Below are 12,630 nucleotides of genomic sequence, written 5' to 3' on the forward strand. Positions count from 1 at the left end.
TTGGCCTTTTAGAGTTTTAAAATTTTAAGGAATTTCTAAATGTGTATTGGTTTAGATCGTTCAAGTGCTTTGTGACCCTAGAAAGGCAAATACAAATAACTATTACTTACTTACTTACTATCCAAGTTGTTGGAGAAACGATAGAGTCGTTTGCTGGTGAAAGCGTGAAACAACTTTTCATAGGTGGCAGAAAAAAACGCTCTTATCCATTGCAAGGTTTGTGAACGCTGCAGGAAATTGCCTGTCCTAGTAAAGCTGGTCACTGTACTGCAGTGTGAAACATATTTGGGTTTCAGATCAAGACAATCATTCGGGTATTCTTACGTGATCAATAAGCCGGCAAGCATAATCAAACCCCTTGCTCAAGGGCCTCTCCCCCACGGGACAGTGTTCAGCATCGTTGGGGTTTCAATGTGACGACAGCTTTATGAATGAGAAGCCAAACGAAGAGATTCTCCGCAGTGCTGGAAGAGTAAAGTCAAGAATCAGGAGAAAGAAGAAAAGGAGGGGAGGAGGAGGAGAAGGAGGAGGAGGAGGAGTGGGGAAGACACGGGGACAGAGAGAGAGAGAGAGAGAGAGGAGAGAGAGAGAGACTTGACAGAGTGAGAGATAAGGAGAGTAAGAGTGGGGGGGGCAGAACTGCAAATTTTGGAGCGGAGACTCGTCAGTGCGCACACTTCTGCTGTCAGCCGAGCATCTCCGCGCTGCAAGGTGAGTGAACCTGACGACGATGATGATGATGATGATGATGGTGATGATGGTGATCTCTGTTTAATCTTCATCATCTTGACGCAACCATCCTCGTGCGTGTAGCGGAGGACCTGCACGGCAGTGCGTGTGCGCGTCACTTCTGCCGTCAGTTTTGGAATCCAGCTGCCGTGCTTGTGTGTTGCGCATCTGAGGGTGCTGGAGGATGAGGGGCTGGGGGGGTGGGGGTGTGGGTGGGATAGGGATCCCGTTCTCACGCTATGTGTCAGGACAAGAGAGAGCTCCGGGTGAACATTAGTGAAGATGTGCGCACATTTTTCTACACTTGTTGTGCGCATGCGTGCGTCAGAAAGAAAAAAAAAAGGGAACTCTTGGCTGGTCTCGGGGATCCCATGTGTTCCAGCAGACTGCAGCACCACTCGCTGGGTCTCTAGTGTGTGTGTGTGTGTGCGTGTGCGTGTGCGTGATGCTGCTCTGCTCCAGACCATCATTGTGAGGTCTGTGAGATCATAGTTGGCTGCTCGTATGTGTACACTTCTATTTTTGACTCCACGCTCATATGTGCGTTCTACAGTAGCGAGGTTGGGACCATTTGATGGACCGACCGGTAGGCGAGTCTTCCTGGTAGATCTGGATCTGGACCATCAGCTCCTCTGTAGATGGAAATCAACTTGATCGATTGGACTTGGTGACTGTTTTTCAGGGTTGATCCAAATATGTCCCGCACTTCCTTTACAGAGCCCAAAACAGATCAATCATCCAGTAATGGAAAGTCTTCTTAAGTACATGCAATACTAGATAATTTAGAGAGTACTTAGTCTTGTGTACCCACAAGAGAATTAAAATAAAGAGTAAAATCAAGATGCGGTCCGGGGGCCGTTCAGGGCCCTCTGATTCCATCTAGGCGGCCTGCAGGTCAAAATTATACTATAAAACCGACCATTTGCTGACATTTTTGTTACTAGTTTATCTCCAGATATAACTTGTTGAATATCTTTGTTTAAAGACCTTTATTATTGTGTCTTTCATTTGAGTTTTCCTCTTTATAGGTATTGCTTTACATATTTGGTGTTGCTTTTATATCATGTTTTTTTTAATGAAATGTATATCAATTATATTATATATTACATATTTTTAATGATATATTATAGTAAGCAGAGATAACACATTTCAATCGCAAGACGTAAAACATTATTAAGTTGAATTGATATCACATCTGTTTTGGGTTTTTTTGGAGGGGGGCAATTACTGGTTAGTCAAAAATATTTGTTTGTTTTGGCCAATGACCTAAATGGTGGATAACAATTTTGTTTTGACTCCGTTGATGTATAAACTGTCATTACCAATATCGAGGTGCTCATTTTTGGCTTCACTTTAAATTCATATTTAATTCAGTTCTAAATCAATATTTAAAAAAAAATATATATATATATATATATATATATATATATATATATATATATATATATATATATATATATATGTATTTATGTTGCGGACCACATGAATAACTTTTGAGATTTGGTCCCCAGGCCTCGAATTTTGAACATTGGCTGATAAACATTAAACATGGAGGGCTGGAGGTGAAAGGGGAAAAAGAACCTCTGAGAGCAGAAAACAAAGAGAATTTAAAAAAGTCTGATATGAAAGAATGAATTATTGATTCACTGAAAGAGCAACACAACATGAAAAGCAAAACGCAACAGACTCCGAGATGAGACTCGTGTTCCCACCATCTGCTGAAAACGTTCTCTCGACTTCTGTTACCTGGTGGAGCTGAGAGTCTGAATATACTTTTCTTAATCTGTGTTTTATTCCCCGTCTGGACGTGCGACTCCTCCTGCCGACTCTTATTCCCACCGTTAAATAACCATCGCTCATGTCGCCTGTTGGCTGCGTCGTCTGCTGCCAACAGGCGACATATTGCCTCCTCATCAGAAAGCAAACATCCTCCCTCGACGACTCGAGACTTGAACGTACCATCTGTGGAACAAGCCCCGCCCATCACCAAGAGACCCTTTTCACAGTCAGCTTGGCACTGAATCCACCCAGTCAACTGGACCAAACACATCTCCCGCTAGAGTCCCAAAAATCAATCTTTGTGGAAGCCTGAGGGAGAAGAAAGAAGTGGAGAAGAGATGAGTTTCTTTTTTTGTTGAATTTTCTGTCAGAAATTAAGAACGAAAACTGCTAACTCTTAGTCTTGTTCTGTTCCGTTGAGTTCTTCAACACTTGCTGCATTCTTAAAATCATTCTCCAGTGAGGGCGGTGTGTTCATGGATGAGGATCAGCACCTCCAAATCAGATATCATGAATTGGTTCTTGTTTCCTAGCAAGGGGAGTAAGGACAATACTACTGAGGACTTTTTATTTTTTCACGTCGTTTTTTGAAATATAATTTTAAACTTAATTGGTGTCCAATCGTAACAAAGTTACCTCAAGACACTTAACATTTGAAGTAAGACTATATGGGAGACAAGAAATTCAGATCCCAACGAATCAGTGTGGCTAGAAAAAAACTTCCTTTCAGACGGCAGAAACCTCGAGCAGAACCAGACTCAGTGTCGTCAAGCTAAAGGAAAAAGATCCAAGTATTATAAAACCAATAAAACTATATTATTTTACTTTATTTTACAAATACGACTTTGCCATTAATCGTTTTAAGATGAAATAAATACTTGCAAAAATAAAAAACTACTACAGTTTTATCAAGAGAATATTAATAAATAAATCCAAATCCAAATTGTTAGTATTAAACTTATAAAACAGTCAAAGTGCAGATCAATGAGGTCAAAGGTCGAGCATTGATTCATGTCTCAGAGTAAAGAAAGAAATAGAATCAAGGAATTATGAATCTTGCAATTTGAAAAAAAGTGTAATCGTCCAATATAACTAGAATAGTTTCAATCCATTTCTTCTCTTTACTCCCATCTTCTGGCTGACTTTTAAAGTACATGATTTGAACCAGACTGGAATACTTTAGACAAACAAACTTGTTGAGCTCCTAAAAACACCAGCGTCATTAAACCCAGCAGCTGCGACAAACAATCGACAGCGACGACAGAGAACAATCTCGCTCTGATTGATGCTGGTATCGACAGAAACAAGGTGTCGGGAACGACACGCTGACAAAACAATTAGACTGGAGTGGGTTTCATTACGTTTCTATTTCTAGAAAATGTATTCACGAAGCGAAGCTCCTGATTATGAGGCAGATTACGGCTCCTGCGCCGACGATCCGGCTTTAATTAAAATTCAGACTCATTACAAGCCATTGAAGATGTGGAGAGAAACAGTCATTCATGAAAGTCACGTTCAGCATTTTGGTTCGTTAAAAAGAATCAAGTGCACCAGAGAATAATGAATTAAATGTATCATATAATCTTTATACTTTTAGCGACAATGTCCTTCTTAATAAGGATTCATACCTCGTTATTAATTCATATTTTTTATAATTGTTATTTGTTATTGTTAAAATGTATTTGTGAAACGTTATACTTTTATGGTTGTATGACTGTCGCTCTGATACAAAGACAGGAAGTTAAGTTAGAGGAGGCAGATTTGATAAAGCTCAGGTTATCATGGAGAGTGAAAGAACGACAAGAATGTTTTTACTTACTTTATAAAGTTCTACCCCGTTAAAATCTTAGCGAACAAGAGGTTACGAGAGGGGAGTCCATTATGACTTAATAATTGCTTCACTTTTCCTCCAGCCAGCTGTAACCACGCCCGCTTTGTTTATACACTGAGTCTCTTGGAGGTGGAGACTTCCGGGTTTGATGACGTGCTGTGACAAACCTTGATGTTTGGCCAATCACGGCAGAGGGGGGGGGGTTATTATAAACATGATTTCCAGGGGGGAAAAGTGTTTTCAGACTCCAAGAATCTTTCTGTCATTGTCCCTTGTAAAGTAAACCTCTTTTTATTCAGCTGTTGACCTCTCGAACCCCTAAAATTGTCTTTCTTTCTCTTTTTTTTTTGAAAAGCTCCACAAAAAAACGAGGCTTGGTTTCAGATGATGACGAAGGCCTGATGTTGTGTCATATTTAATAATTGAATTGAATGTGACACCAGTGTAGCGTGCGGCACTCAAGTCTCAATCAGGCTGGCTTGTCCTGTTCCATCTGAACAATCCTTTTAGGCTCCAAATACTTTATTTATCATCAAACACGCTTGTCGTTCATGAGATTTAAGCTCCTCATCCAAACACAGCAAATGGAAATCATTAAAATATGAATTGGCATTTGAATGTGTGTGTGTTATTGAGTGTGTTTGTGTGTGTGTGTTGATGCACCTCTCGCTTCTCAATGGCGTATCGAAAAGGGAGTACTTCTGCCACCTTGTGACAATAATCTGTACTGCACTGTACCTGGAAAATAACGGATCGATTGCAGCAAATGTTTTTTCAAAAATGCTTTCTTACAGATTCTTGTAGTTATTGAGTTTCATTGTGATGATCAACAACAAAGATGATAATGACGTAACGACACAGAATAATGAATGAAAATATCAGTTGAAAGCAGTTTTATCGAGTGTTTTATCGATTGGTTCCTTTATTTTTCTCATAAACATGTTTACCACCAAGTCTGTGGAGCTAGTTTTAACTCTTATTGATCCGATATTCTTTCAGTTGAGTCTGCAGGAAGATTCTTCTTCTTCATGCTGGACTGAATCATCCAGCAGTGGATAAAACAATTCATCATCTATCTTCAAACATACATGATTATTAAGAGACATTTTTTTTCAGAAGCTATTTTTAGGTTTTGTTAAGGTTAAATATACAAAATGCATTTGTAAGTATTTCCTCAAATGATTTAAAACCATGTAAAACGGATGTAAAATTCAAGGTTTAAACAACAAGACTGACAATCATTTTTCATATAATAATTTGATTATAGATTGTTTCAGAGACTTTTCCCGCTTTTTTTGTGTGATTGACATGGAAGTTATAATGCCATCAAATATCATTCTTAGTGTATAAAAACGAATAAATAATAATAATAAATCATTTATTTGGAGTTTCGACATTTCAGGGTCACAAACAGAGTTTCAACATAGATACTGTGTTTAAATGGTAATTAAAAACATTGACGTTGATTCATTCGAATTATTTTTTTTTTTTTGTTATTTTAGGGGTTTTTAACTGTTTAGTTATGTTTTAATTTGCTTTTTTATTTGTATTTCTTTCTTTTTTACTTATAAATAACCACATATTTTATACACTTTCAAAAACAAAATTGAATTAAATATGCCTTCATATGCTGGGTTTTTATTAATTCTCTTTTGTTTTGCTCCTAGTTATGAGCAAAGCCAGACAAGTAAATAACTTCAAAAACCTTACTAAAATCCAGTGAAACACCTAAAGAAATATAGTCACTTTTAATTTATCATTAACCAACTCTCAACTTCAACTTTTGATGCTGTGTACAATCTTGCAAAAATGTTGTTTTTATCTCCTCATTGTATCAATTCTCTTTAGAGAGTTAAGATGGTTAATCACAGACAGTTTTCTCATCATTCTCCATTAATATTTAGCATCTAAGCTCAATAAAGACACATTAAAATCTCAGATATCTCCTCTTATAAAATTCATGAATTCATATTGAATCCTCCTCAGTGTGATTAAACAGCAGTTTAAACTGAGAATTGATAATCCAGCTCATTTATTGACCGAAACAAACTTCTTCTTCTCCTCCTCAGATGAGCTCCTTCAGTACCCGAGCTCTAACGTTGCTGTCGTCCATTTTCGGGGCGTGCGGTTTGTTGCTGGTGGGCGTGGCCGTGTCGACGGACTACTGGCTGCTGATGGAGGAGGGCATCATCCTCCAGCAGAACCAGAGCATGGAGGTGAAGATGAGCCTGCACTCTGGCCTCTGGAGGGTCTGTTTTGTGGCAGGTAGGATTTTCAGACAATTATTCTCAAAATCAAGTGGACATTTTAAATAAAACATGTTGGCCTTTAAACCCACCCCTGACCTTATGAACCTGTGAATGTTGTCAAGGACAATTTGATGAAAAATGTTGGTGTCTAAATATCACGTTAATTGAGACAGAAACATGAAAAAATTGTCACCTCTTTTTTTTTTTAAAACAGAGGTGTGACCTGCTGAGACAGCAGCCCATTATTGTCTGAGTCATCTCTGTGTTCTGGGTCATGATCATGGCGCTCTCTGGTGGCAGCCATGTTTGTGTTTCCCTGTTGTCTGGTGCCCAGAACAAAAGGTCATCGGAGGGAAAAAAAAAAACCGCTGAGAGCGATTCAGAACCAGAGTGTGTGGAATGTTTTTCTCACAGATTTGTGTGTTTGTGCGAGCTGTGTGTTTTCAGTTTGACTTTAATTACAATGTTTTCATGCTCGCTCCTCTTCTGCTCCCAGATGGACTTTGTTTCACTCCGAGCGACCTCAATCTATTTCCAAATTACTCTCCTTCCACGTCTTTATCACAAGCTCACCAGCCTCCTCTTCCCTCCCTCTCTCCCAGGACCGGAGAAGGGCAGATGCGTGGCGTCCGAGTATTTCACCGAGCCAGAGATCGAGATCACGACTGAGAACACGGCCAACATTCTCAGTGAGTCACAACCAGTCATTCACTCCAAACTAACGCTGGTAAAGTGTGACCGAAGGATTTGTGACAGGGTTTTTTTTCACGGACTGAGGCTGGGAGGTGACCCAGATTCTGAAGGTTTAGAATGAGAGCACACCTTTTCCCGGTGACACATGGAGGGAGGAGAAGATGGATGTGTTCACTTGAGCTTAAACTCCAAATTTAGTTGCTGGGAGATGAGGAATAGTCCAGAATAACGAGGTGAAGGTCTTGAACAGGTACGTCAGTGTTAGCTTCATTGTGTTCAAAGGACCGTTCGGATCGGTCTTCAATTTGGGTTGAGATTAAAGGGAGATTTGGGAGTCATAGACAAAAAAAAAACATCAGTTCTCACTTTTCTTCATCCAAATATTCAGTTAAAAACATCCAAGTACTGCTTGTCTTTAATTTTCCTCTTGTATTGAAGCATCGACATGAGGATTTGTTCAGAGAAATTGATTCTAAAAAGTTTCTCAAGGTTTCTCAGTTCAGGGCTCGGCCAGTGTCAAGATTTACCCTGAGGCACTGGGAGCTTCCTCTTCAAACAAGCTTAAAACCTAGACTTTAAAAAAAATGTTTTAACAATTCCTCATGTGAGGCTTCAATAAAAGATGGTAGAGCAGGATGGAGGTATTTGGACGTCTTTTTGGATGAAGAAAAGTGAACCACACTCACTTTTGCGAGGAACTCTAAAAATACACAGTTTACTCTGAAAATAATCCCGAACCATGAGTCGACATGAGGGTGAGTAGAGAATGAGTGAAGATTGAATCAACCCTGTAAGTGCTCATAGATGTAAGAACACTTTCCTTCTGATCTCATGGTAAGAAACAACTTGATTTTTACTTTAAAAGATCTAACAGATCTCAAGGTTAAATAAAAGTATAAGGGTGTGTGTGTTCTCAGAAGATGTTGTTAAAATGCTGTCCGTCTCTGACGCTCAAAACCCTTGTGTTTTCTCAGGGTCAAGGTGACCCGGAGGGCCCGAAAAACCAATGTGTTTGTTGTATCCCTTGTGTTGTCTCAGGGTCATGGTGACCCAGAGGCCCGAAAACAAAATGTGTTTGTTTTATTCCTTATGTTGTCTCTGGGTAAAGTTGAATGAGTCGACCCTGAGGGAACACAAGGAATAATAAAGCTCAGAACCCTATTCGAGTTATACAGTCTAAAACGGGAAAAAAAAATCATGAAGCTTTTTTTGTTCAATATCTGTTTTTTTAGGACTCAAGCAGGATAATACAATAATAAGAGCTGTCCTTGGTCCTGACCGTGTTGTGCTGTTAGCCTAGTGTGCCTTACTGCAAGTAAAATACACCAAATACACTGTTTTACTTTTCTTTTTTTCAATATAGAAAAAGGTAACACAAAAATTTAAGTGAAAGAAATACAAATATGATGACTTTGACATAATTTAAATAGCTTGTCCCGGCTACCTTAATGTACCTTAGTGGTTGTTTGGTTTATACTAGTTATTTAGAAGCCAATCAGGTTCATATTCAACTGAAGCTCAAAACAAAACATATGAAGCACAATTATGATTAAAATGTAACAATCAGGAACTAAAATGACACGTTTAAAATACTCTCTGTCCTTCAGAAATGGTTCGGACCGCCACGCCCTTCCCCATGGTTTCTCTGCTCTTCGTCTTCACCGCCTTCATCATCAGCAACATCGGACACATCCGGCCGCAGAGAACCATCCTCGCCTTCGTGTCCGGAATATTCTTCATTCTGTCAGGTGGGAACCTTCGACCGAAGCCATTAAATCCACTCAATCATAAGAATCCATCGGTCGTCCAGATAGAACTAATCTCAGAGACGGTCTCAGTGTTATCGATGACTTTTTTAACCTGGTTTATTAATTGGATTTTAAACTTTGACTCGGACAGCGATTTGTGGTGAGAGTCCAAAGAAAGCGGTGGTGACATCAGAGAGACGGAATACATGTGAGTGAAAGAGAGGAGGGCAGTGAAGACATCAGTCAAACGACATAATGGAGATACCGGAGGCGAAGAAGAGAGTGCAGGCATGGTGGAGCGATCAATGACTGGACGGAAGGAACTGTCATGATTTATGGTTTAGGGACTGAATGTAGCAAAGTGGACATAAAGAAAGAAGTAAAAGGTGGATGATGGGAAGTGCCGACAGACAAAGAAGAAGCAGACGCTATAACTGATGCATCATGGGACTTGTAGTGAAGACAGGGCCTCTAATTACAGACATTTATCACAGTCGTCTAAAACAGACTTCACGTCAGGATGATTCAGGAAAGAAGTCGATCACAGACCTGCAGACATTTTCTCCCGCGAGAGAGTCAGGGTTATGAGGCTCTATTTGCATTTTCAATCTTTTTTCCCTCCCCATCCCGCAGGTTGAATATTAGCGCACACTGACATCTCGCTCTCTCTGTTCCCACTGCGGGAGCTGATGTGGATTCACTCCTGCTGAGGGTCAGGCTGACGTAGAGATGAAGATGATGATGATGTCATCTTTTTGTACTCATAAGCTAGAGCGGCAGCTGAGTGGACATGAATATTCATTGAGCAGGAGAGGATGTGTGAGAGTCAAAACAAATGTAACACGTTTTATTCCTTCAGTGCTGATGCATTTAAAGTACCTCGTTCATCAAGAGTGCAAAACCAGAGAGAGCAGCAGAATCTTTCCTCGCTATGTCTCCTCATGTTTTCATTCGAGCCGCCTCCTCTAGTGTTTTCTCTCACCTTCGGGTGGTGTCCTGCAGTGGACGTGCATGTTTCTGCATGTGACTGCGCACAAAACCACCGGGAGCTTGATTCTGTCAGCAGCTGTCATTCAGAACACTGACATCTAGTGGTGAAGGTTGCGAACAGCATACTCTTTTTTTTTTCTCTCTCTCTTCTTCTTTTGCTCAGGGTTTATTTTTCTTTATCTGCATAGTTATACACCATTCAAGCACCAGTTCAAGACAAGACATTTGTCCTTTTTTTTTTACTTTTCGGTCTGACTCGAAGATCCTGAACCGGTTCCTGAACCAGAGTGTATTGTCACCACCTCCTCAAACTGCATCATCATCAGCAGCTTGTTATGACTTGTATTGATTTACTTTATTGTTTTTTAATCTGTGTTTATACGTCCCACTAACATTTGAGTGTGTTTGTGTATTTGTTCAGGACTTAGTCTGGTTGTGGGTCTGGTGCTCTACATCTCCAGCATCAACGACGAGGTCATGAATCGACCTCGAGAGCCGGAGCAGTTTTTCCACTATCACTACGGATGGTCGTTTGCACTGGCGGCCTCTTCCTTCCTGCTGAAAGAGGTGCACACACACAAGTGCACACACACACGTGCACACGTACACAAAGACAAACATGCACACAGAACAAGCATCACACACATGCACACGCAAACGCATACACAAACATGCACATATAGACGCATGCACAGACGCACAAAGATGCTCACGTGCGCAAAGGTCCACACACAAGAACACAATCACGTTGTAACACAGACACAAAAACTTAAACACATGCTCGCAAAGATTCTCACACGCACACACACACAAGCATGCACAGACACAAAAAGTGAACGCACACAAACAGGTACATACACACAAACATGCCTACAAGTGAACACGCACAAACATGCACACTAACTGAAATACGTGTACACACACACAAACATGCATACACCTGTGCACACTCACACACAGAATCAGACACATAAACACACCAACACGCACAAACATGCTCAAATTTACACACCCAGACATGCACATATACGCTCAAACACACAAACATGTATGTACACACACACATTTAACATATTCACACACACACATGCACACAAGAACCCACATGCACATATGCAAACATTTACGCAGACACATGCACACACAAGAGTTTAGCATAATGTGTCTCAAAATGCTACTTGCGATGCCAATAAGCCGAACACACAAACGCACACAACTGTGCACATCAATATTCATAAATGTTGACGTCTGGAATACTTCAGGGCAACATGTCCTCTCCTCCTTCTATTTTTCCCTTCATCTCTTCTCCTCCCTTCAACATCTCATTCAATCTGTTTTTGTGTCTTTTTTCTTCCTTCTGTTATCTCACACTTCATTTTCCGCACCCTCCAATCAGAAACCACCATCCCTCTATCTTCTCTCCTTCATCTCATCCAAGCTCCTTCATCTCCTCTTATCTCTCCCCCTGTCTTCACCTCCGTCCTCTAACTGTCACGAATGTTTGTGGGCCTCAGGGTGCAGGTGTGATGTCCGTCTACCTCTTCATGAAGCGTTACGCAGAAGAAGAAGTCTACAGGCCTCACCCGGCTCTCTACCGCCCCCGCATGTCCGACTGCAGCGACTTCAGCGGGCAGTTCCTCCACCCGGACTCCTGGCCTCCTCCCCAGCGGGGCCGCAGCCCCTCCGACGTCTCCTCGGACATCTCCATCCAGCTCACCCAGACCCCGCCGCCTCAGCCTCCGTCCAAAGGCGGCGCCGCCGGGCGACAGACCCCGTCCTCCTCCTCCGGACCCTCGTCTTCCACCAGCTATCAGCTGCAGGCCGTCTCCTCCTCGTCCACCTCCTCCTCTTATCCTCACCCTCTCTATCCCAGCTCCACCCTGCAGAGGGCGCCCCACACGCACTCTCAACCAGGCGGGAAGCCACCCCATTCCCTGCCCATGGGGGCGCCCCCTGCTGCCGTGCCGCCGCCGCACTATCACGCGCACATGAGGATGAGCGCGTCGCCGTGCTAAACCCAGCGGAGAACATAAACTAAACTCGAGTTTTTAACTGTATCTTTTGAGGCGCAGCTGTAGTAGATCAGCAGGAGGCGTGATACACAAATGTGACGCACACACACACACACAGGAAGAACTTTGAAGAATACAAAAGTAATTAGAAATAGTTTTCATGACCAATGTAAATGGTTACAAATGTTGGGAACGAGCGGACAAACAAGTGGTCTTTACCTTGTATTTATGTGTTTGAAATCAGATTTAGCTCCAGATGATGAGCATTAGCTGGGTTTACAGTACTTTTTATTGCAGTTTTTACAGTTTTTCATGTGTCCATTAAAATGAGTGTCGCGAGATTACAATGCATGAAGATGGAGGCTCAAAACCACAAAACCAAGTATCATTATAGTTATTATTATAATTATTACTATTATTATTAGTAGCAGTAGTATTAGTGTAATTATTGCTTTTATTATTAATAGTATTAGTAATGTAGTTATTACTATTAGTAGTATAATAATTATTACTTTTATTATTAGTAGTAGTATAATTATTTTAATAATTATTGTTATTATTATTGTTAATATAATAATATGTTCAATGCAGATCTCTTG

General features: G+C 40.9%; 1 protein-coding gene across 1 annotated transcript; it reads left to right on the forward strand.

The window, feature by feature from the left end:
- Positions 1-646: 646 nt before the first annotated feature.
- On the forward strand, positions 647-12,396 carry cacng7a (calcium channel, voltage-dependent, gamma subunit 7a). Its single transcript, XM_087787198.1, has 6 exons — positions 647-711; positions 6,409-6,604; positions 7,191-7,277; positions 8,889-9,029; positions 10,441-10,586; positions 11,534-12,396. Exons 2-6 carry the CDS (start codon positions 6,409-6,411, stop codon positions 12,032-12,034), a joined length of 1,071 nt encoding a protein of 356 aa, XP_087643324.1. The 5' UTR covers positions 647-711; the 3' UTR covers positions 12,035-12,396.
- Positions 12,397-12,630: the final 234 nt, after the last annotated feature.

This window comes from Callionymus lyra, chromosome 3, assembly GCF_982586985.1.
Source record: "Callionymus lyra chromosome 3, fCalLyr1.hap1.1, whole genome shotgun sequence".
In the NCBI taxonomy this organism is placed as follows: Eukaryota; Metazoa; Chordata; class Actinopteri; order Syngnathiformes; family Callionymidae; genus Callionymus; species Callionymus lyra.